Source organism: Coccinella septempunctata, chromosome 1, assembly GCF_907165205.1.
Source record: "Coccinella septempunctata chromosome 1, icCocSept1.1, whole genome shotgun sequence".
Classification (NCBI taxonomy): domain Eukaryota; kingdom Metazoa; phylum Arthropoda; class Insecta; order Coleoptera; family Coccinellidae; genus Coccinella; species Coccinella septempunctata.
The window spans coordinates 54405625-54431572 of record NC_058189.1 but is presented as its reverse complement, the minus strand read 5'-3'; the positions used below and the strand labels follow the sequence as shown (position 1 = coordinate 54431572).

The 25948-nt window shown below is 35.0% G+C and overlaps 3 protein-coding genes across 3 annotated transcripts in view; all 3 read right to left on the bottom strand.

The window, feature by feature from the left end:
• Window positions 1-1672: 1672 nt before the first annotated feature.
• On the bottom strand, window positions 1673-6582 carry LOC123315578 (caspase-1-like). The gene is made up of 5 exons (XM_044901334.1): window positions 6426-6582; window positions 4000-4250; window positions 3037-3212; window positions 2408-2543; window positions 1673-2137 (listed from the first exon to the last, which is right to left on the bottom strand). Exons 1-5 carry the CDS (start codon window positions 6470-6472, stop codon window positions 1905-1907), a joined length of 843 nt encoding a protein of 280 aa, XP_044757269.1. The 5' UTR covers window positions 6473-6582; the 3' UTR covers window positions 1673-1904.
• A 378-nt stretch (window positions 6583-6960) lies between these two features.
• On the bottom strand, window positions 6961-15482 carry LOC123315572 (sugar transporter ERD6-like). Its single transcript, XM_044901321.1, has 2 exons — window positions 15247-15482; window positions 6961-8612 (listed from the first exon to the last, which is right to left on the bottom strand). The coding sequence occupies exons 1-2, from the start codon at window positions 15305-15307 to the stop codon at window positions 7300-7302; spliced, it is 1374 nt and encodes a 457-aa protein (XP_044757256.1). The 5' UTR covers window positions 15308-15482; the 3' UTR covers window positions 6961-7299.
• A 5051-nt stretch (window positions 15483-20533) lies between these two features.
• Window positions 20534-25948, bottom strand: part of LOC123318264 (discoidin domain-containing receptor 2-like) — a 70018-nt gene continuing 64603 nt past the window's right edge. Inside the window, exons 5-6 of the mRNA XM_044904883.1 lie at window positions 24276-25781; window positions 20534-20928 (exon numbers count right to left, since the gene is read on the bottom strand). Of these exons, the coding sequence (XP_044760818.1) occupies window positions 24320-25781 (1462 nt within the window). The 3' untranslated portion in view covers window positions 20534-20928; window positions 24276-24319. The remainder of the gene's footprint in view (window positions 20929-24275; window positions 25782-25948) is intronic.

The following is a 25948-nucleotide window of genomic DNA, read 5'->3' as shown; positions in this document are numbered from 1 at the left end:
CGGGCAAAAATTCTCTCGATACTTTGAGTACGGGTCCAACAGGGCCGGATTAACCCCAGGGCAAAAAGGGCAATTGCCCTGGGCGAATTCAGTATTACGGGCGAATTCATTGTTAATAACAGTATCTAAATACGAAAATCACTGAAATCGAGAAAACCGATTCGAAATAATAGAAACATACGGTTTCGATTTTCGATCGATATCAATCGTCATAATATACGTTCCAGGTACTTTCCAAACGAACTGTTGCCTATTTCTCCACCGCCTCTTCGATGCCCGAGCTTCCGCGCATTCTATTCACTCTGAAATATTGTGATTAGTCAGTATTACAGGGTGAATAGAAAGCGCACGCATCGAAAACGAATTGCGAATACCGCAATACCGGGCATGTGATTTTATTTTATTGTTTCAGTTATTCTGTATTTATATTTCTAACATTACTGTCGATGTACGTAATAATATATTTATTTCAATAGAAGGTTTTCATTGTGCAAATATAAAAGTGAATGGAATAAGAGTGCTTAGACGAATTGGAGCAAGCACAGAGGCTCAATTCAACTGTTGATTAAATTCTTTAAAAATATTGATACCCCCAAGTGAATTTCGACCTCCATTACACGCTTTCCAGATTGCAGGAATCATTTTGCGATTTTTTTTTCAAAATATGTTGTTTTTTCATAAATACCTACTTATTTGTCTGAAAAATGTGGGAAACGTTTTTTTTTTGTAAATTGAATATTCTTTAATTTTTCATCATGTTAATGAGCGTATACTCACTGAAAAACGGTTCGTGCAACGTCAATGAAAATCCCATAAAATTTTATTATGACTTTCTTTGTCGGTTTATCAGTGTGGACGTATTGCGAACTGAACACCTGTGTCGTTTGGAGCGATTCGATAGTTGTCAGTTTTAAACGCAGGCTCAAAGGAAATAACACTTGGTCTGTGAACGAGTATTTTGAGTATGTTCGTTAGTGAGTACGACTGAAGAACAAGTTGAAATGACCCAGTAGGAAACATAAAGTGTAGGAAATTTCAGGGCGGAACGAGGGAGTTTGATAGAATTATTTTGGGAACAATGAGTCATATAGTATACCACAAACGAGGATTTAATAAAAAGAATTTTAATTTTGATGCTTGGGAGGGAATAGGAAGAGCTGCAGAAATTTTGAGAATATGTGTTTTCATTCCGTAATCTCAAATGCTGAAAACTAGAGGATAAATTTACTTTTTCCGATATTATAGCGGATAAAAAATAAAATCGTGATTGTTTTCAAAAATTCAGTCTCGTGAAACACAAAAAAACGACTGTATGCAAAAATTTAAATTTTGTAGGATTTTTTGCGAACATTGAACATTGAACTGTCTAATGCATTCTCAACATTAGTTCACTCTTTATTTTTGACTCAGCGAAACCTAGTTCATATATATTATAAGTTGTTTTTAATTCACCTTTTTTTTTCAACTACCTGTATCATATGTCCGTATTTTTTCATACTTTTTGCTGGCTGTTACTTTTCAATGAAAAAAACTTCATTATGAAAATATCTCTGTTCCTTTTTTATTAAAAGATCATTTTTGTAATATGAGGGGGCGAAAAAATATCTTGTGCCCCGGGCGCCAAGTGGTCTTAATTCGGCCCTGGGGTCCAGTGGTGAAAAACACAAAAAAATCATGTTTCTTGGTGATGATTTATTTTGAATCAATTTCTCATGAGTTTGTAGTATGAAAATAGAAGATGATGGGTAACATATGCTGTACAATATAATATGATATTCAGAAAAACATTAAAATGAAAATATAACTCGTTTTATGAAAATATAAAAGGACTAGTTACTTGGTAGAGATTTAAATAACACATACACTAATTGAAGGGGGTAGATATGTCGTTAATTACATAATTATTATGTGAAATATATTTCTTTCGTCAACATACTCACTATAGAACTCATTTGTTTATTCGCATAGATCTGAATTTTCTGCTGTTCCATTTCTGGAGAGTATCCAGTGGCAATTTCTCTATTAACGTACGTAAGAATCGAGAGTAGATCTTTTTCATTGGCATGGGCAGAAAGTTGTCTCACTAGAGACTGTATGAAATAACTACCACTTTTTGGATTCCTCCAAGACAGGAAATCTGTAACAAAGTAACAAAAGGTTCAGTTTCATAACGTTGGGCCGGTTGGGCCAGTGAACTCTAAAACCCTAAAAAATATTTTAGAGTTCACTGCGTTGGGCGAAGAGGGTGTTGGGTTCCAAAACAACCAGTCAAAGGGGAAGGGCAAAATAGTTCTCCCTTAGCGGTCTTAAGAACGCCTTGTGATTTTCGTATTTTATGATTAATTTTGAGGAAGGAGGAAGAGCTGCCCCCTATCGCCACACTGGCGACGCCCATAACAATATTTACCTTCAACAGTGGAGTACATAACAAGTATATCTGCCATCACAGGAATACTGATGAATCGGTCTTCTCGTTTCGTAGAGTCAACTGCAGTAGTGTGTTTGAATTGAACTCCTAAATCCACTCTTTCTCCTCTGCAAGCCTAAAAATGTTCATTTCGCACTAAAGGATGTTTTTTATACTTAGGCAAAAATAAGAGAACTGAGAACTCTCAGAACTATTGCAGGAAAAACACTAAGAGACAGTTAGAAACAGCGATATAAGATCACTCTGTAAAGTGGAAGATATAGCGAGATGGGGCAGGAAGAGGAGGAGATATTGGCGAGACCACGTAGAGAGAATGGACCCTAACCGATTAGCATACATCGCTAAGGACGGGAAACCAGCAAGCAGAAGGCCATTAGGGAGACCGCCAAAACGGTGGAAGGATAGCTGGAGTTCAATCTCCCAGGAAGCCGCAACCCACTGAGGAGACCTTCATAATGAACAGATCTTAAGGTCTATAAGAATGAAGAAGAAGAAGAAGAAGCAAAAATAAGCTAGGTATGAAAATATTCTCACTTGATGTGCCAACTTCAAAACTGTTAGGTATTATAGGTACTACAGCCACATTAAAATAAATAAATCTTACAAACCTGTATGAAAAAGAGTTTCGGTTTACCAATTAAACCAGGCGAATGGATTCCATCGAAAGACATCCATAATAATTCGGGTGTGTAATGGGTATCACTTGCGAAAATTTTTCTATTGTCCCCGTGACTTAAAATGACTACCACTAGACAGTCTTCGTCAGTGTGGTCAGCTAGAGCCACTGAAAATATTTATTCAAAATTGGTTACATATATTGAGTATGTCTGAGGACAAAAATATTATATTCATGCGATGAAATTCATTCATTATCAATTTTGAATGTATAAGGCAAACTTTAAAATGATAAATAGGTAGTAGGATTTAAAGCTTTCGGAGTCGGTCGACCTTTTATGAAATAATGTAATATCGCCACTCAAATATTGAAACACTTTTCATAGAAATATACGGATGATTGATTGTGTTCTGAACATTTTTTCACCCAACAGCCCAATAGACTGTTCTCAGTCAAAATCTTTTTCGAAGTCTGGTCCAACTACCTACTTCAGGATATACAGGAAATAGACTGAAATTACTAATTTGCTCCATTTGGAAAGAGGACATATTTTTAAATTCACCATTGAGTATAAGTAATACAAAATTGTTCATGTTTTTGGAAAAACTCAGTGTTTGAGTTGCCTACATATTTCTATTTTCATTTGAGAAAATCTTACAAAATTCGCATCAATTTTAAAATTTTTCGCAATGCTGACCTGTAGGAGTAGGAAGTAAGGCTGAAGCGCACAGAAAAATCATTCATAGGAGACAGTCCACTTTAATCATTTTGTGGCTGAAGGATTGAAAACTACAGAACTGAATCTGCTATTGTCTGTGAAAAATAATCCAAGAACGGTGATATATAGCCAATCGGAATCCAAAAACTGAACTTTTTTCGGAAAACAAGAATCGGTATAATCTCAGAAGAAAAATTTTCTTCAAGATATCCTCTTGAATTACTTAGTTTTATTCACCTGAAGATAAGACGCTCCTGATCTGTTCTTTAGTTAAATCATTATGACATTTAACTTTGAACTTGAGCTTTGTGAACAGGGACTCGAGATCATCCCTATCCTTATTGGTTCCCTGTCTGGTTGGCAGATTTGAGCTGAAGTTCATGTGGTTGAATATCAAAGCCATCCCCCTCTTTGGATGATTCATATTGTATCTTAGCTCTTGTGGATGTAATGAAGATCCATGTTCATCTTGGGGCACAGGATGAGCCCTGAAAATAGATATTTAGGTACTACTACAATGCGTATTAACTCAATTTGTTGCACTACATTGTCGCTAGTGCGGGAAATTGATTTTATTTCGGGTTACCGCCGAAAAGTTCTTTTCCTCACACTGATGCGGGAAAGTGAAGCTTTCGAAACTGACATGTGTGCAAGAAAATGGGGTGAAGAAAGTTCGAAGAAAAATAATGTTCCCAATCATGGCAAAAGTTTCTTTTTTTTCCGCACTCATTTCGGTTTCGAAAGTAATTCTTCCCATACTGGTGCAGGAAATCTGTGACAATATACATCTGTGGATCTTTTAAACAGAGTTGAATTCAGCCAAAATACCCAATTTTTCAAATTTCACAGATACTTTTCAATTTTTGAACAGCAAATTACACGAAAACTGCGCATTATACGAGAAAATATGAAAAATACTTTTATTTCACAAAACGTTCAAATATTCATTAAATATAGCGTCCAACTTAGTTTCAAGAGTTGGGTTCTTTGAATTTTTGGTATTTTTATGGTGCGTAATGGTCCTAATGAGAAAACTGGAAGACGTGTGTGATATCTTGTATTCGAAAAAGATTCATCAATAAATGAAGAACTATACATTCCGAAATTTATTTCATTCGATGAAACCGTTTGTGAGATATAGATAGATAAAACACAACGTTCAAATATTCATTAGGTAGCATCCAACTTAGTTTCAAGAGTTGAATTTTTTTTATGGTACGTAATGAGAAAACTGGAAGATGTGGGTGATATCTTGGGTTCGAAAAAGATTCATCAAATAAATGAAAAACTATATTCCGAAATTCATTTCATTCGATAAAACCGTTTGTGAGATTTTTATGGTTTTTCAACAACCTGAAAAGGAAGAAAGTGTTTTTTTTATCTCAAGAATCTATGACTTTAAAAATATTTGTACGAGTCGAAGACTCACTTCGTATAGTTGGTGACGACCGTAGCTTCCTAAATATTTTCCTATTAACGAATTTGAATGCCGACGAGATTTAAATCCAGAAGAGCATTCATATAAACTATAGGTATAAAAGAATGTTAAAGTATCCTAACGTGTTTAAAATTATTCCTAACTCCTATAACTATTTCACGCGTTTTCCGCACAAAATGAGGTAGTTGAGAGTTTAGGACTCAATATTTTTATATAAAGGTCAACATTATGTTATGAATAGATATTTCTCGAGATACTGATGAATGAACGAAGATGAATCAGGAAACACATCTACATTCAAGTCTACATCAAAAGTTTTTTCACGCCCTGACAATATATACTCCCAAAGTGTTTTCGAAAACAATAAAAAGAAATGCTTGTATGGCTTCGTATCATCGGAACCAAGTATTTCATACAATAAAACATCATTTGGAATATTTGATTCTGGTGAGTAACTAACATCTGTCAAAGATGTATATATCCAAAGAAAAAACTATCTAATTTAATATTCCTTTTTTATCATCGGTTACCTACCTAATCCTGATAACCTTCGACAGATAAAATCAACTACTCTGAAACTGAAAATATTTTTCTGTTCTTTACCAAATCTCGTACTAACTGAAACATTTCATTGTGAAATAGATAGGTAACTAATCATATGATCATCAATTAATTAATTGATTTCATTTTTCCACATGATGAAATCCCCTCCAATTTTGATTGAAATGAATTGAATTTTGTATATATTCCCAATTTCGACTGCAAAGAACACTTTTGAGAGGATTGAACAAAGAAAACACTTAATCAAATGGCTATATCTATACCAACAAATAATAATACTGAAAGTCAATCCATTTTGTAACAATCCTATAATCTTGTAACAAAGATCAATGTGAACTGTTCCAAAGGTATACTACCTTCAATTCAATTTGAAATTGTTCATGAAGCAAATAAAATCCGGATATATGGGTCAAAATGACATAAAAGTATAATGAATCCATCATCATTAACATAATACAATATTGTTCTCACTGGAAAACTGGTAAAAATCATAGTAAAACTTTGCATAAGGACGAATAAACAATCGTTTGTTCAGAATACGATGATTCTGCTGTTGAAATTGGATATCGATAAAAATCCTGTGATTCAAATTAGGAAGTGTACCTATACTATTCTTTAGCAACTGCGCTCATTGCGATCTATATAAGCTTTACAAATGTCTCACCTTTTTGGGTGAAAGGAAATAGCATCTTCTTCGTTATTATCCGCCATGATCTGTGTTTACTACTCACAAATAAAAACTGAGCGAACCCAGTCAATCAATAAATAAATTCATGTTATCGGCGATAAAATGATATCATTTATTTGCATTAATGACCGATTCGGCCTCTCGCTTTATCATAAAAAAACAATCGACAAATAGAAACAAAAGACGAATAGACAATGCTTAAAAATGGGACCTTGTGCCTACTACTGATTTCGTGATTAGCCAATAATTTCGAAACGTTTTAATGCTTGGTTCCTGGAAGAGTGGTCATCTCCTTTTTTTTATACATTTTTATGCATGGAACTGGTCTAGGCTAACTAGATATCAATACATCCTCGTACATCATAACTGTAAAATGTGAATTGAATATGAATACAAATTCTTCACCCATAGGTCAAAATTCGAAAATTACAGATATTTGGACAGAAGGAAAAGTTACTTCTCCGCTTTCTACATTGAATCTCTCAAGTCTTGCATTATTATTAAAAAATCCTTTACAAATAAGAACGATTTTATTAAATGAAAAAAGTTCTACAATATTTTTAGCAATTACTTAGTAGGAACTTTGAACAGTGATGATCATTCGAAAGATCCTAGATCTACACATTTCGAATTGTTCACACAACAAAGATGATAATACTTTCATACAATTACTATAATTTTCCATCATTTTGACAATATATCTAATGGGGCAAAAATTAATAGTGTTACTTAGGCCAGATCAACTCAAAAAATTCACGAAAATGTGAAATTGTGGTAAAAAGTTCAACTTCTCCTACACCAATTTTCAATGTTGAATACTGTACGACAATTCTGATATAGAATTATAGGATCATTTCGCTTTCAAAATGTTCTGCACCTCTTCCAGCGACTTCCCTTTCGTCTCGGGGATGAAGAAGGAAACGAAGATGCACACGATGAAGCAACATCCAGCGAAGAAGAAGAAAGGCATAAACATCCCACCGGCGTCTTTTCTCAGTATGTCGTATATCCAAACAGACAGAGAACCAAAAAGTACGTAAACTCCATCAGCGCATGCCATGCCATAGGCCTTCACCCTCACCGGGAACAGCTCCGCTGTTAAAACAATTGGTACTACCCCTAGGCCGAGCTTGAAGGTTATGGCGTAACTCATAAGAGCCACCACAAGGATCCAACTGACTGATGTTAAGTCGTGGTCGTCCTGCAGGAAGAAAAAAATACCAATGGTTGTGAGTGCTGCTCCTGTCAACACCGTTGATATTATCAGAAGTGTTTTTCGCCCAAACTTATCCACCAACAGGGTAGCTACGACGCTGCCAACAAGCATCAGACTTCCAAAAATGATTGTTGCTGTTTCGTCTTCAAAATATTTGTATTTCGCGAAACTAAGTATAGCATTGACATTCATACCGATGGCCGTATAACCGGCCAAATGTTGGCCTCCATTCAGGACTGTCATGATGATTATTGCCCTTCGTACACTTGGCTCGGTGAATAGGTCGCTGATTTTTCCTTTCTCCTTTCGTTTTTCGAGCTCGATGAATGTGAGGATTTCGTTCAATTCCTCGTCCACATCTTCCGTCGCTCTGAGTCTCTTCAATGAGATTCTAGCCGACTCAGTTTTTCCTTTTTTGATCAGGAAATATGGGGAATCCGGCATGAATGGGAGGACGATGATTTGAGTAACCAGAAAAACTATAGCAACTACGGAAGGAACAGTGAAATCCACGTAAGGACCAATGGTATAAATCAGGACGGTTCCAATGTAAGACATAACGTAAATAATGGCAGATAAATAACCTCTGATGCTCTTATGCGATATTTCAGCTATGTACATAGGAGAAGAGATAAAAGCCATGTCTGCAGCTATACCCATCATGAATCTGGCAATGTAGAGGTAAAAAATGTTGTCAGCAATGGCAATTAGAGTCCAGCCTACGACACAGGTGCAGGCTGCAGCAAGTGTCGACTGCTTCCTTCCTATTTTATCCACCAAGTAGGTGGTGATAGGTAAGCCGACTAAGCCTGCAAACAACAGGATCGATTCTAGCCATGGTTCATCGGTTTCTGTGACTTTAACGGGAGAATCATCTTTTTCCAATCTTGGTAGCATAGGTGATGACCAGCCATAGTTCATCCCATCTGAAACAGCGTTCAGTGTTGCTGAAAAAGAAAAAATTGGGATAACAATAGAAAATCGAAATGTAAAGGAAATGAACTTTAGTTTCATAAATATGTAGTGGGTTACGAAAAAAATACCAAAGATGTTACACCACTTCTCAATTATACATGAAAATTTCGTAACAAAATAACAATTAGACTGTTCAAGCCTTTTTCTCCAAGACGCTAAATACAGGGTGAGTCTTTGACTCGTACAAATATTGTAACAGTAGATTCTTGAGGTCATAAGAAACATTTGTTCCTATACCATGTTTTCTGATTCGGCCCTGATAAAAAGATATGGTCATTTTGAGTTTTCATAATGAGCTGTGCCACCCCTGGAAAAACAAAATTACCTTCAGAATAACTAGCTAACTCTGTGACACTACACATCTGTTAATCTTTTGAAAAGAGTTTCATTCGGTCAAAGAAAAACAAATTTTTGAAATTTGACTAATGTTTTTGAATATTTGACCATCAAGTCACTCGAAAACGGTGCATTATACGAGAAAATATGAAGAATACTTTTATTTCACATAACGTTAAAATATTCATTATATAACGTCCAAATTAGTTTCAAGAGTTGTTTTCTTTGAATTTTTGGTATTTTTAAGGTAAGTTATGGTCCTAATGAGAAAACTGGAAGATGTGTGTGATATCTTGTGTTCGTGAAAGATTCATCAAATAGATGGAAAACTGTATTCCGAAATTCATTTCATTCGGTACGACCGTTCATGAGATAGATCTAAAAATATTTTTTTTTATGGTTTTTCAACAGCCTGTATCTTTTAAACCGATAAGGTAAAAATGGTAAGGGAAAGAAGTGTTTTCTTTTGGTTTCAAGAATCTACTGTTAAAATATCTGTAGGAGACAAAGACTTTAGTTGTATATCAAGGATATGAATTTTGTGCTTTTCACTCTCTGAGTATAGGTCCAGTACTTATCGAGAAAAAAGCCTGGACGGTGTGCAGAAAGTTGTTTTCGTTTTTCGGATATGTACGACGATGTATTGATATCTAGTTAGCCTTGCCCATTTCCATGCATAAAAAAATATTGCGTTACCAAAGCAACGAACAATAACTCATTAGAAGTGACAACTCTTGTTGCCATGCAATGAGTTCGTGATTTGGGGTTTGAATTACTAGAACAACCCCCTTATTCACCAGATATGGCTTCATCCAACTATCATCTCTTTCCTCAACTGAAAAAAAGTTTACAAGGTCGTAAAGTTCTTTCCAACGAGGAGGTAATAAAAGTTGTGGAGGTCTGGTTTGCAGAACAAGAACAAAAATTTTTTTTGAAAGGTCTAGAGACGTTGCAGGTTCCCTGTAATAAATGTATCCAATTACGAGGAGAATATATTGAGCATCGAGATAGAATAATAGAGAGAAGTCATCATTCGACTAAAATGGTATCAGATCCGCCATATTGGTACGAGACTCTGACATTCCTGAATTTTCTGTCAGTTTTGCGTTTTTTAGAGTTCAATTCTGGCCACATTTACAAAATTGCGTTCATTTTCTCGATTTATATTGGACAATAAAATGGTGTCATGTGCTCTACGCGGAGACGAAATAGATAAAAAGAAAATCACAGGAATAACATTTCATAGGTGAGAATGAGTAATAAACAGATCCGTATTCGTAATTCTTTCATTTCTATCTTGATAATCCGATAGTAAGGTATATTATTATCGTCTGAAGAAAATATTTGATATTCGATTAACTTTATTTTAACAGATTTCCTAAAGACCCTCTAAGACGTCTTGGGTGAAATTTGTTACTCGAGGAATCTGGCAATCTTCGAATTATGAGGTGTTCTGTTCCAAACATTTTACAGGAGAATGTTTTGATCGGACATCACAATAAAGCTTAGTTCGTTTGCAACGAAATGCGGTTTCCACAATATATGAGGTATAGGTATGAAAAATACCTACACGTTTATATGATGATTGATTTTGAGGAAGTAATTTGTTGTTGTGAAATTTTAATTTTTCCTGAAGTCTGAAAGCAAGGAAAATAAGGAATTTTACCTTATTTTGTAAAGGCTAGATATACTACCTTTTGTTTAGGAATATACTTAAATTTCTTTCCATTATAGGAGGAAGCAGTTCAACCACCAAAAATAAGAATTCTATCTGATATTGTGAATTCACAACAAACGGAGATTATTGACGCAGTAGTAAATAAATCTGCTCTACCAACTTCTGAAACTAATCCACAAAAAACTGACGATTTACCAAGAATTTCAAATCAAATGAGCTCTCTTATAGAGAATTCTCCCAGGAAAAGAAAATTACTCACAATATCCATCTAAAGATGTTATTTGGATGTTTTGACCAATAGAATACTCAGAGAATTCATCAATACAAATGTATTCTTAGATTTAGTTGTACATAGTTTAAACCAATCTGTACTTGATAGTCACAGATATTTATTTATTAAAAGCGTTGTTTATAAATATATTAATGTAAGAATGACATATTTAATGAAAAAAAAGCGTAATGAAAAAATTAGTATGACTCACTATAATAATAAAATTATTTTGTTTAAAGGCCAATAAATCATTTACTTTCACAAATCTATATTGTTCCCCTTTTGTTCATCTGGGTATAAACTAGTAAATATTGTCAAATTTTATTCAGATTTCTCAAAAACCGAGTAAAAACTTTGATTGGGTGCTCACTTTCAAGAATATACCCATACATCTCCTTGAAAGTTTACTTAATCCGACCCTGTTCTATCCGCCATATTGTTCCCAGACTTAGCCACGCCTAGTGGTACCGTTTTTTTCTAGCACTATTGAATCTCATAGCGTCTCCTCTCTATTCTATCTCGATGATATTGAGTAAAAAAATAATTTGACATCGAAATTTTATTTGGTTCTATAGTAGGCAAAAATTTTTTCAATATATCCTCGTTTATCTCAAATTTTCATGTTCAAAGCATGATCAGATTTAATTCCGATTTATTTTCAATTATCCTGACAGAGGACAGAGGTTGCCAACTCGAGAACCTTCAGCCGACCCACGCCTTCGGTACATGAAAAAATCAACCCTATCAGCAGTACGAAATAAAACGAAACCGTGGACGTTATTGAAATGCGGGTTGGTTATTCACCAGGGTGATATTTTCCTGGAAACTATTCGCTCCGTGCTGATACCTTGGGACGAGGAGGTATTAAAGTTTAAATTCAATGAAGCAGAGTTACGCCTACAGAATCCGATTCTCTTCCGCGTACCGAATAAAAACAGGAGAAGGAATTCATAAAAGGAATATTTAGGTGAACCGGATGCAGAATAAATTTGGACCAGCATGTTATCTAAAGGACTCCTTGGATAAGTTCCATGAGCAAATATTGCTTCCCAGTCCATTTATATAAAAAGCCTACTTAACAAAAAGACATGATTATACAGGGTGTCTGTAAACTTAAGGAGATGATTCCTCGATGAAAATAAGCAGAGGTAGTTCCTATGAATTTTTTCGAAATCGACCTCCCTTCCAAGATACAGCCTTTGGAAGGCTATGACGAGTTGACAGTTTTTAATTGTTTTTACGGGTTCTAAACAACACTGAGTCATATAACTATACATAATATGAAGCACTAAGTAGATGTTACTCACACAATTTTTTTATATTTCATAACTTTAATATTAGGGGTTCAAAATAACAACCCCTTATAATTTTTCTTCAAAAATTGTTTTCGTGGGATAGATTTTCGAAAAATAAAATTCCCTTATGGTTTCCCATTCAATTCTGGAAAAAAAGTTTCTTGCAAAATTGCGATACAGTCGATACTTTTCTCGGAATAAATAAAAACTTACAAGCAGTTTCGATCACTGTTCATTCCATTTCATCGTATATAAATGTTCCATAAAATGACTACTTCCAACTAGAATTCATGTTGTTATTTTCAACCCCTAATAATAGAGTCATGTGATTTGAAAAAAATTGTGTGTGTAACATCAACTCAGTGTTTTTTAGAACCCCTAAAAAAAATTAAAAACTCTCAACTCGTCATCGCCTTCCAAAGGCTGTATCTTGGAAGGGAGGTCGATTTCGAAAAAAAATTATAGGAACTACCCCTGCTTATTTTCATCGAGGAATCATCTCCCTAAGTCCTTCGCATTTGTATAACGATACCCTGTATAAGGAGCTTAATTCCGAAGACATATAAAAGGTTTTAATGCAGAGTTGCGAAAAAATTTGAGGGGTGATTTCTTCTCAAAAAATAGCGTCATTTTTTTGAGCACCTGCTTACATAACGCTTCCTAAGATGGCATCAAAAAAGCAATATTTTTCTTAGAAACTAGAAAACGACAGAAATTAAATGAGCATTAAATGTTTCTTATAATTGCAAGGGGTAGAAAAAACCACTCCTAAAACTTTTTTCCTCATTCATATTGGACCAGTGAAGAATTTATTTCTGATAGCTTGATTTATTTTGAACAGATAAGGTTTCTTGCTGAAAAAACAGATTTTTGAGAAAAAAATAGTTCATCAATCCACAGGTGCGTATAGTGAGAGGCTGAAATTATCCCATAGAATGTCTGCTCAATTTGATTTTGTCAGTTTTCTGGTTTCCAGGAAGAAAATTGAAAATAGCTTTTAGGGTACCACTTTTTGGTAGCTGTATCTAAGCAGGGATTGCTCAAATTTTGGGTTTGCGAAAATATTGATGTTTTACGAATAATTTTTTTTTCTTCGATTAATCGATATTTCTACTCTGGTTTGGTTCTTCTTCAGGAGTAGAAATACAGAGTGAAAAGAGCTAAAAATTAGTTACATCAACATTGAAACATGGTGATCCTAAATATGTAAAAACTGATTAAAAACGCGATGTTAGTTCATCAAAACCTTGGGAGGTATGTATATGTACAGGGTGGGCAAAATTGGTGATATATAAACTACAACTTTTTAACCCAACGAAATAAAGGCAACTGAATCCCACGTTACGGTCGTCTTTTTTTGAGAAACTAATAATGCCATCAACTGCATTCCTCAATCTTCTTTTGTTTTCGAGTTATAGGCCAAAATTGAAATTTGGGCGATTTCAACTTTGGTCATTAGTTCCATTTCTGTTTGTGCTAGGATTTTAAAATGAAAACATTCTTCAGTCACTTTTTTATAGCAATCCAATGGCGTACTATGATTTTTTCCAACAGATTTACTTGCTGAGCTATAACATAAAGTTGTGTTTTTTTATAATATCTGAACGAATCGGAGGGCTATGTATGATATATTTCTGAAACGGGAAAAAAATGGTGATTTTGTCATTTTGAACTACTGTTTTCATATGAAAAATCACAACAATAGCTCAGCAAATAAACCTGCTGGAAAAAAATCATAGTATGCTACTGGATTGCTATCAAAAAAATCCTAGCACAGATACGGAGATAATGACCAAAGTTGAAATCGCCCAAATTTCAATTTTGGCCCATAGCTCGAAAACAAAAGAAGATTGAGGAATGTAGGTGATCTCATTATTAGTTTCTCGACAAAAGACTAAGTTATATGTCATTCATTTTCCTCTATCTCGTTCGGATAAAAAGTTGTAGTTCAGGTATCATAAATTTTCCCACCCTGTACAAAAGCTATGGATACACGATAGTACCAGGAGAGGCAAAAATTCCGAGTACGGAACAATTCATTTTTGACATCCTGTATCTTGAATACGCTTTTCCTACTGAATTCAAAATCTCCAAATTCCGAAATTTCATCGAAAGCTTTTTTCCATAATGATGGCGCGAAGCCCTTTACTACTCACTATATACCCGAAAGAAAAGGCATGTTTTCGATAATACACAGGTGTAGGTCAGTGAACTCAAAATATATCAAAAAGAGAAAAGTCAAATTCAATTAGTTCAACCATTTTATCTCTAGATATAATCAAAAAGGTTGATAAGGAACCCCTACAAGCAAGGTATCCACAGCAACAAAAGGATTATCCATTTTTGACAGAAGAGCCATTTAAAAAAATCAACAACCCTTCACCCATCGTATAGAGTGCGCATGACCAACTTCTCCATTATATGTAAGTAGATACATGAAAAGTTGCGCAATTTCAAATAAAACACACACACCACAAAATGATGAATACCAAAAATATGAATTTTGTGCGTTGAATTTTACTCACTCTGTATGTCTTTTATATTACTCAGTTACTGATTGTTCAGTTCTAGTTCAGTTCAGTTCGCTAAAGAAAAATTAGAATAAAAATTGCAAACTTATTTAAACTATAAGGCAAGATAGGATCCAAACAATCCACATATCCACATCCCAATAGGTTCTCTCAAGTAAAATATCTTATTTTCTCCCTTAAGAACTGCTCAAGTTTTTATGGAATTTCGCAGTGCTTGAGTTTTTTCAATGGAGCTATGTAGCCAATACTGAATATGATATATCGTGAATTATTCAATTTGAAAAGTTCAGCTATTTCGAAATACATTTCACCGAGTTAGAAAAAAATGTCTATCATCAAATTAGCCTCTATCATACCAACATTATCTTTATTTATCCAGTTATATTTGGCCATGTTGCAACACAAAATTATTTCGAGATTCCTTGTGTTTTTAAATTGATTCAAATGCTAGTGAGCGTGAGATAAGCTGTCATAAAATTTATTGAGAATACCTACCTATAATTACAGTAGAGAACTGCGATAAGAATGCCTTGTGTTTCACACTTAGGGTACCCATTGAGCAATTATTACAATCAGGACTCACATCAGACTGATGTTATGAATTATTTGCACTTCGGGAGAATGAATGATTAGATATTGAATTTCGATAAATGGTTTTTCGGATAAACGTAGGGAAAAGATAGATGCTCCACATGTACACGGAAGTTTTCATCTGAGTGTATCTCCTCAGTGTAATCAATCGACTTATGAAAGATTATTCGACTAACAGTATTGTGGAAAATTAAGTTAAGTAGCCATTGCATTCACACAGTGAAACTGATAAACCCCCTTCAACTTCTCGATAAGAATGAAATGAAAAATGGATCTTAGAGGGTCTTTGACAGAGCATTGTTCGAAAATGGATGAGTCACAAAATTTGTGAGCAAACTGATTAGGTGATCGTTTATTTTCCAAAAATTTTCTTCAATTAATGCAGAAGTATGTAGAAATGGTAATGGAATTTTTAGAGATAAAAAGCGCCCTGTCTAGAATGGACTTAATAATAATAACATGATAAAGTTATGTACTCGACGAAAGTGTCAATATCCTTGTCCTGATTGAAATCATTATTTTGATAGAGCATTCTTCTACCAAGAAGGATTCACTGAAGCGGTTTTTTTGTCTGTAGTTGCAGATTGTACAATTTATTGATGTTGCACAGTGTTTAGAACCTACAATTATTATTGCTTTATTCCTATTGATTGTAAAACAAATATGTAGTGATAGCGTGGAATACGAGTTGTGCAAGTAGTACACAAAATGAAAAATTTCCATTGGTAGAAAAATGAACTTTACACGTGAGTTGCATAATTATTTCCATTGTTTTCTCAGTAAAACGAGAGGATCATGCGAAAACAAAATATAATCGAGATCATTATCATCCACTCGACATTGGAACATAAAATTATTTCTCCATAATAAAGTTTCGCAAATTGCAATGCCACTAACATTTTTTTGAGATATTAGTTTGGTCCTATCTTACATGTGTATAGATTATATTTTTCCATGGGGGTTCTTAGAAATTAGAGCTGTTTACTTCAAAAAAGCTAGAACAGTGAAAGTATCATTCGTTCATATATTAGGTAAATGCTATCATTACACCAATATACTTCATATTTCGATTCTTTTTTGAAAAAATACGTTAAAATTTTTTGTTTATCGTTTCCGAAAATTGAAAAATATTAATATAATATTTCATTTATTCCTCACATAAATTAATAATCTGCTTGAAGAATAAACAATAACTACATACTAAATCTAATTACAAATCAACTGTTGAGTGTTAATCATTGATGATAAAAAAATTTAATATTGATCCATGAATTCTGAAGATAATTTCTACTGTTTTGGATCAAAGTGTTAAATACATAAATACACTTGACTTGATACGATTGAAAAACTCCATTTCGAGTTTCCTTTTAACTGATTTTTCATGAGAACTCGAGAATTAAATTTCTGGATGTAAGGTCGTAGCATCGAGTTTCGTTTAAGGTCGTTCGTATAGCTAGAACCAGTAATAGTGAATGAGATTCTGAATTTACATAACCCAAAACTCAATATACTTCGTTCATTAGATCCAAATTTCACATAAAGAACATCAAGAGGTAATTATTGTCTGAACTCCACTTTAAAAATTCTCCTTATAAGGTGGCAAGCTGAAATATCCAGAACTATTTTTTGTCTTAACACACTCATTATGTAAACCGAGATTCATTTGCCTTCACATATTCTCCTCAATAACCCATCCCCGCAAGTTTCAAGATAATAAAACTAATACCAGTCATACAAATAGCTATCATCTCATGTTTATGTTGGTATTTTGTTCGGCATTATTGCAGTAAATATTTACTGCGGTAGAGGTGTGGAAAGAATGTCTGGAGAACCAGAAGAAACTTGACTTACTGGAAGAGATACAAGTCTAGCAGGGTACTTAGGTAGAGAATTTAACACAGGCGACATGCCGAAGATTAACTTCACATCGATATTTGCTACTGATACATTCACACAAGTTTTTTGAATTAATTAAAAGAATGAGAATACTGACTGACATTATATTACAGTATGATCTGGCTCTCCTTCTTGGGAACAAGGGCGCAAAGAAGAAACAATTTGGTGCTATTAGCCAGAGCTGTACCAAAGCAACGTGCTTAGTGCTCGTGAAAAAACTTAAAGCATTATTTTGCTCCCGTGCATTTTTTAAAACCAGTGAGCTCCCTTCTTCTCGGGATTACTAAGCACTAAGCCCTTCGGAAATCATATCGAAATTTCAATCAATCAACGGATTTTATGTATCTGATTTATTTTATGTATTTTTACTTGTATTCGAAGTTTCAGTGAATGATTTTGATTTTTCGTGAATGGTGTATAGATTCTCAACAATCCCAACAAACAATTAACTCACAGACTAATCAAGCAGTTCGAAATGGCTCATTTCTCTTATTTCAAAATTTTTTTTCTTGATTTCTTTTTACGTAAAATCGTCTCAAATACATGATAACAAATATAGGCTTTAATGTGAAAATTTTGATTTTTGATGAATTCGCTAATCTTCTTGATCTTCCAGGATTTTTTTTAAAGAAACCTCCTCCAGTAGAAATATTCAATGTTGTGACTTCCGTTTTCAACATGTCCATCACAAGGATCCCGATAACACATAAGTCTTAAGAGTTTTTACCCTAAGTATGACTCACTGTTGGAACTGCCTTCAAACTATCTGACGATGAAAAGATATACTGGGTGTCATTTGAAATGAGGAAGTATAAATCTATTTGCGTCATGAAACCGGGAGTTGCAGAGGTCTGAAAATATTTTAGGTAGAAAACTCATTGTTGAGAACCCCAACATAAAAAATTTCAGCATAAAATTATGATTACTTCTCCGCAAGGGCGGCTCGTCAGAGGAGGCAAGGGAGGCTAAGCCTCCTCATAAAGCTTAGAGCTAAAATACATTCACTTCGGGCATGTCCTCATTTTCAGAAAGTAATTTCTATATAAATTTTCCGAACACCTGAACTAGATATTCAGATAAAAATTAGTTCATTTTTCGGTCCTCCGCTCATAAAAATCCAGCATAACAATCACCGGCTGCGTACGCGTCCGCCGCGTCGAATGTCAATATTTCCTAGTACTGCCGGAGTACGGACGGAGGCTGTTGGGCCTGCTGCTTCCGTTGATAGTGTAACTCACGCATACGTTCTCTGGACTCACATACTAGCCGAACAAAAATTCAGCTGACTTACTGTACCATATTCGCCCGTAAAATGTACCAGAGGAGGCACAGCTCCCCTGTTCTCCATCGATTCTTTCGTGCCGTCTTCGACTATATTCGCTTGATCTCCGACGGTAGGGGCGTTGTCCGGCGGTAATTGTTACATTTTCAATTTGAATGTAACGACTTCGTGGAGAACTGGAACTTCGGGAAATTTGTGATATATTCTTGTTAAGATAGGTTGTTTTGTTAGGGCGTTAGGGGTAAGTATTGATACGGATCAAAAAATAAAATGGAATTTAATATTGAAAATTAACTGTACACGTTGTTAAAACCTTTACAAGACCTCCACCAAATTTAATTACACTAAAGTCTACCGAAAATCGTCAGAATAGAAGTTTCAGTGTTGTTTGGTACGATAAATGTGATTGGTTAACTGGATCGATCAAACGGGAGAAATTATTTTGCTGGCCATATTTACTATTTTCTCATCAAACAGAATAGATATACTTCATGGTTCAAAACGGGATTTTCAGATTTAAAAAATTTACCGCGATCTATCGAAAGGCATAACAAGTCAAAGGAGCATATAGCATCCTCTTGCATTCAAAATTAATCTTAGAACTGACAACTTTTCATTATATTGAAGAAGTATACTTTATTGACTGATAAGAGTTTGTTTCAACACTCCTCGAAAACTATTAGCCTCCTCAGCTCTCATGACCACGAGCCGCCACTGCTTCTCCGAAAAGATCTAAATATCCATCGCGGTAGAACACCCTGTATAATATAAACCCAAGAATATGGAAATTTCGATCTGACTCAATCTGCATATGAAGACAATATTTATTATTGAATTTCGAGTGAAATGTAATCATAATTCAATTTTAGTTTCAACTTTTAATCTTATTGCTTTCAGGTTTATGATGAAAAAGAAGGAAACGAATTCATTTTATGAAATTCGAATTCCCTTCTTTCAATATTCAAATCTGGCTCATCCAAATATCTTCAGATGACCAACTGTGTCCAAGGGAGTTAGAGTTTAAAATCTATGCCGGATTGGTTTTCATAGACGGTGAGATGTGTAAAATAAGGGAAATTGTAAATATGTAACTCGAAAACTACTGATGATGTAGAGGATGAGGAACTTATTTCAAAGAAACAAATTGGGTCCCAATCAATGGCTTAAAAAAAGTTAAAAATTTTAAACATTTTCGCTTCATCAAAAACATGGCTAAGGAATTTTTCGAAAACGAAGAAGCGCCACATAAAATGTTTTAAAAATACATAATCATCAATTTATCATAAATATGGGAACATCCAGTTTTATATGTATATGAATATTCGTTGAGAAAGCAACCTATATTTCAGGAAATGATGATGATTCATAGAACACCCTGCGGAAGCTTATCGGAAGCTTACAAAATTCCTACCAAATGCAGCAAAAAAAAATTTCGTTGAATTCATATTTCCATTCGTGGAACAATTTTCCTATAAACATACTTGAAACTGTGGCAGAGTAGAACGGAAAACATATCGTTTCGAAGAAATGGAACCGGTGGTTTTTCAATCGAATACAGTTTTCATTAAAAAAATCTCATTTTCAACAGTTTTTGGAAAAAGTGTTTAGTGCTCGCAAAATCGAATTACTTTCACAAGTTGCTTAGTAATCGCGAGCCTTTCGTGAAAAATCGGTGCTTAGTGCTCGAGAATCGGGAGCACTTTTTGTCAGTGCTTGGCACAGCTCCGAATTCTCCCGCCAGGATACAACCCTTCATGCCTTTTACATTGACGTGAAACTTATTTTTCTTCATTTCCGGCACCCTGTTTATGTGAATTGATTCAATATATTAAATTTTCATGGGTAAATTCAGAAGGATTACTGAAATGATATGGTCCTGTAAACAGAATATGTACTGGATTTCACCAATCAGAAATGTTTCAACTTACCGTTAAGCCTCTTCAAATATTGCAGTATATCTTAAAGAGAGTTAAAGAGAGGGATTTTGGTGGGAAGATAAAGAAAACTCAGAAATAAATATACATAATGCATTATTTATTGCAAATGCGAAGAGTTCGTTATTGATGTGAGGACATAGTACTGTCCTATTTATCGAATAATCTACTTATCAATAATTCATTGATCAGAAATCACAGATTCACTAGAATTGATATGGAAAACAAACATACTGCATCAGACTTGTGCTTAATAATATAGTCAAGGGACACAATAGGGGTGTTTCTCTGAAATGATGCAGCATTTATAGCGGGAGTTTCATCGTTGTGCATGCAAAATTCTTAGTTTAACTATATTAATTAAACTCTCTTCTGTAAAGGCCTCTAACATTGAGTGATTGTGATTGTCGACTTCGTCCAATAAAACAAGCACGGCAGTAATAAGATTCACCTCAGTCTTCCTATTATCTCCACCTGCAAAAAAAGTTTATATCAAAAATCTCTTTATGCAAAATAAACGTTTTTATTTGGAAAGCTGGAGCTTATTGAAAATTATTTGATCCACAATGAAGCAGAAAGACTAAGAGTGTTTCTTAATTGAATATCAATATTTATGGGGATGATTTTTGGTCTCATTTTAAGAAAAAAACTTCACATGAACATATGCCCTAAACGTCTTACCTTTTGAGATACAGGGTGATAAAGTTTAACAAAATAAATAGCTTATTATTAATATCTACAAATACTAATTCAGATATTTTAATGAAATTTGTCACGCATGTTCTATGAATCAAAAGGCATTTTTTAATGTATCACTTTTTTTAATTTCTACCAGTGGCGTTCGTACGTAATTTGACCTACCTATTTTGGCAGACATTGATGGTGGGCCACCGATTTTTCATGAAATAAAAATTATTTTTGAAATTCCCAATCATTTCTCACCAAAGTTGATCACTTGGCTTTTTTCAATCCTATTCACGGTTTTCGCTTAAAAAAATAAAAACCGTTTTTCCGCATGATCATAACAATATCGTTAATACATACATATGACAACATCACCATGGAGAGACATACGTAGATTTTATTTTTTTGTACATGTATGACAAATTTCATTAAAATATCTGAAGTGGTATTGTAGATATTAATAATAAATTATTTATTTTTGAAAACTTTACCATCCTGTATCTCAAAAGGTAAGACGTTTTTTTCTCAAAATGGGCCCAAAAATTAGCCCCATAAATATTGACATTCAATTAGGAAACACCCTGTATATAGGTACCAATCCTCTCTGCAAAGTGTTTGTCAACTTTTGTTTTTTTGGGTAGTTATATTCATAACCATTCATCGTTTTGTAGTTACAGATAGTATACCAAGCAGTTTATATTTCTGAACGATCTAGGTTCATCTATCGGGTGAACTTTCCAGTGGCCTTACCCATACGTGAATAAACCGGCCCTAATACTAACCTATTAACAATTTTATCGATTGAAAGTGCTGAGATTACTATTATCGACGTCAATTCATTGCTATATAAATTTGCATCCCTCAGGGCGCATTCTACATTTTTGTTATGGCTCTGAAACCACTTTTCTCTTCATATGTCATTTTTTTTCGAACAAACTAACCTCACAAAATCTCAAGAATATAATATCTGTTAACACACATTTTCTTGACTTAATTCATATTGTTCTATTCATAATGAGTTGAAGTAACATACTATATAATACAATTCCCAACCTAGATCATTGATCATCAAGTACGATAGCATTTGTTAAACCCTTGAACCTGAATAAGCTATTGCGAGTGTCAAAACAGGTTAGTGGTAAAAACTCATCCTCATCGTTATTGAAATAATAAACAGATTTAATTCAGATGCATACCACCCGCTGATATAAATATCATCAAGTGTTACGATCTGAGTTGAACAAGCCAATTTGCCATCGTCAGGGCCCTAAATGGAGTACGCTCCACCGAAGAAAAGCAGATGCTGACCATGGTTTTGGTTTTATATGACCTCGTCAGAGCAACACAGCTTCTTCTCCGATGACGAAAAAGTTTGGAATTGATGGACTCTTCTTCAATACTGGCACTGGTGCTACTGAGTAACACAGAGCACAGAGCGCCACCCAGTTTGAAACGATATCCGAGTTTCACGTCTTTAGGGGTGATCTTTCCGATTAGTGAAAATAATGTTTTTAGTTCTTAAGCAAGCTCAGTTATGTATAGTATATGGTTGTTTGAATCAAATAGCCCCCTTTGCTAAGAACCCAAAAAAAGTTTCAAGATAGTATCTAGCACATCAATTCGACGATTTTTGAAAGCACCAACAAGCTTTTTGACCATCTGATATTTGAAGTTACTGGTGTGCAATGCACTAGTTTCACAAGGACCCGAAGAAACTATTGTGATACTTAGCAATAAAAGTACCTACTTTTTTCTTTGGTTTGATTATTGATTTTCACCAAGAATCTGCCACATCAATTTATCATCTGATGAAAGTAGAAAAAGTGTAAACTAGATCTTTCACCAACTAGTATTTCAATTTACTGATACGTAATGCATCAATTCCCCAAAAACCTCCAGAAGCTCTTGTAACAGCAGAAAACTGTAGTTTTGTAAATCTCATCATCCTTAGTGGAAATAATGTATTTTAGATCTTTGATTTGATATAATTATGGATTTTTAACAATTATCAACCACATCATTTCAATAGTTGTTGAAAGCAGAAACTGGTTTTTGGCTATCTGGTGTTTCCTATTTCTGTCACTTGATGCAAAATTTCCGAAAAATATGAAGAAACTTTTGTGATTTTGAGTAGGAAGATGAGGATATAATGGGGTGAGTCTTTGACTCGTACAAATATTTCAACCGTAGATTCTTGAGGTAAAAAAAAACACTTTTTTTCTTTACCATTTTTTCGAATAGAATCGGTTTGAAAGATACAGGATGTTGAAAAACCATGAAAAAATGTAATTTTTAGGTTTCATCGAATTAAATGAATTTCGGAATATAGTTGATCGCCTGTAGTTGTGTATTATCTACTTTTAGAAATTTATCAAGGATGTAGTGATTCTCTTTTTTTTTCGGTTATTCACTTCACTCATGCATGTGTGCTTTTTTTTATTTAGATTGAGTATTATAGGTTTACACCTCTACTCTTGTTGATATTATAATAATAATAATAATAATAGTTTTTCATTTATTCGATGAATCTTTTTCGAACATAAGATATCACCCTCATCTTCCAGTTTTCTCATTATGACCATTACGTATCATGAAAATATACCTAGAAACTAAGTTGGCGCTATCTATTGAATATTTAAACGTTTTGTAAAATAAAAGTATTCTTCATATTTTCTCGAAAATAAAATATATCTGAAATTCGAAAAACTGGGTACATTGACCAATACAACTCTTTTCAAAAGATCCACAGATTTAGCTAGTTGTTCTTAAGGTAACTTCATTTTATGAAAACTTTTTATCAACCCCGAATCGGAAAAAATGGTAGGGGAAAAATGGTATGTGAAAAAAATGTTTCTTTTGACCACAAGAATCTACTGTTAAAATATTTGTACGAGTCCTGTATACTCAATGGTGATATAAAAACGGGAATGGTAAAAAACTCATCGTTGGTGAAAATCATTATTTCTGTTCTTTGCTTTGGGGTGAAATATTTAATATCTTGAAGAGCTTATGGAAAAGTTATATGACTAATCATGTTCAATATGAATTCCGACATCTAGGAAACTTCCCTACCATATGTTTGGGAAAGAAATTTGAAATAACGTAGGGGAGGAAAGTTTGATCAAAGTGAATCTTACCTTAAGAAATAAAGTTTGCTAGGCTATAAGAAACATATCACAGGTTATGGTCCAATATGCATTCTCGATGTACTCGAAACGTAGAATTTGGGCTGTCTGCCAAACTTCAGAGACGGCGGAGTCGACAACGGGGGCGGCGGGGGGATGAAGCCAGCGTTGCATATTTCAGTGGCGGCGTAGTAATGCTCCGAGGGTGATTGCTTGAGGGGTGATTCCGAGAGAAGCGGAAGGGGGTGACAGTAATCTTGCTGAAGCGGGACCGCGTATTCACAGTCTTTTATGTCTGCGTAGTCCGAACTTCTCGAGTACCTTTCGGCCGTCGATTCCTGATATAAAACAGCCTTATCGCATCTGATTGGCACTTGAGACGACCTCGAAGACGATTTTCTACGCATCTGCTTAATTACGACCGCTGCTACAGCGGCAATCACGAAAAATAGAAGCACTAACAATAAACCGGCGACTACGCCCAAATAATCGACCAAGTCCCGTTGAGCATCCACCGCGCTGATCTCATTATTCGTTGTGATCCCTGGAGTAGAAATTTGGTCATCTAAAATATTTATCTCTTCTTGTTCCCCTGTTTCACTGAACCTCCTGTCCATGACGGTCGATTCGAAGGTGATCTCGCTCACCAGCATCCACCTGGACGCGAAATGGAGCTGGATCTTCACGAACCTCCCCACGCGATGATGCAGCTTGATCGAAACGTTGCGAGGCGTCTCGAAGATCAGATCTTCGATGTAATTGTACGTTATCGGTTCGTCCGTGTACTTCTTGCCGTTCACGCTGAAGAAAACGCGAGCCTCGGCGAACACTCTGACGTCTTTGGTGAACTGATTGTTGCAATAGATGTGAACGGCGTTAAACTCGCGAACTTTCTCGAATTCGAAGACGATTTCGATTGGGGATTTTCGGAGATCGTTCTTCCATCCGACCCAACCTTGGAGGTTGAGGTTGTGGAAGGCTACTTTGAAGTCGTCTGGGCCCACTTTACCATCAATCAGCTGACCTAGTCCGTACCGCAGTTGATCCCCGCTCCATTGTCCGTCGTAAGTGACGTCGAAGAATTCCCAATTGTTCCCCCTTTTATCGCCTTGGGGCATGGAGTAACTCAAGAGTCCTTCAGTCCATCTACAACCGTAGACTTCAACCCTCATGCAGACGGTCCGATGGTGATGGCTGAAGGGTAGAAACCTTATTTTGCTAGCCCACATTGGGGGATCTAAGTGCGTTTTAGATTCTAGATAGGTGTTCATGTTCCCTTTCATCACTTCATTTCCGGTTCTATTGTGGTATCTCATCCACTTGTTCAGGCTTGGTCTCCAATATTCAAGGATGTAGGACTCGGTGAATTCCACCCCTTGTCCATTTCCGAAACGACCCTGTGTACCGGTTGCGGTAATAACGAACACATCTTGCAGGTCTATCTCTATCCACTCCTTCAAGTCGGGGGTTGCTGGGGTGAGGGGACACCAGGCGCCGCCGTGCAGTTCATTTCGTATCCTGAAAAAATAAGGGAAGTTTTAAATGAAGTCTTATTGAAATTCCGCGATGTTTATGAAGGAAATTTTAATAATAATAATCAGTATTAGTTCTTCGTGGAAACTTTTAATGCACTCCCGGTTTGGACCTTGGAGGTAGGTTGATTTCATTATGAAAATATGCGGGGG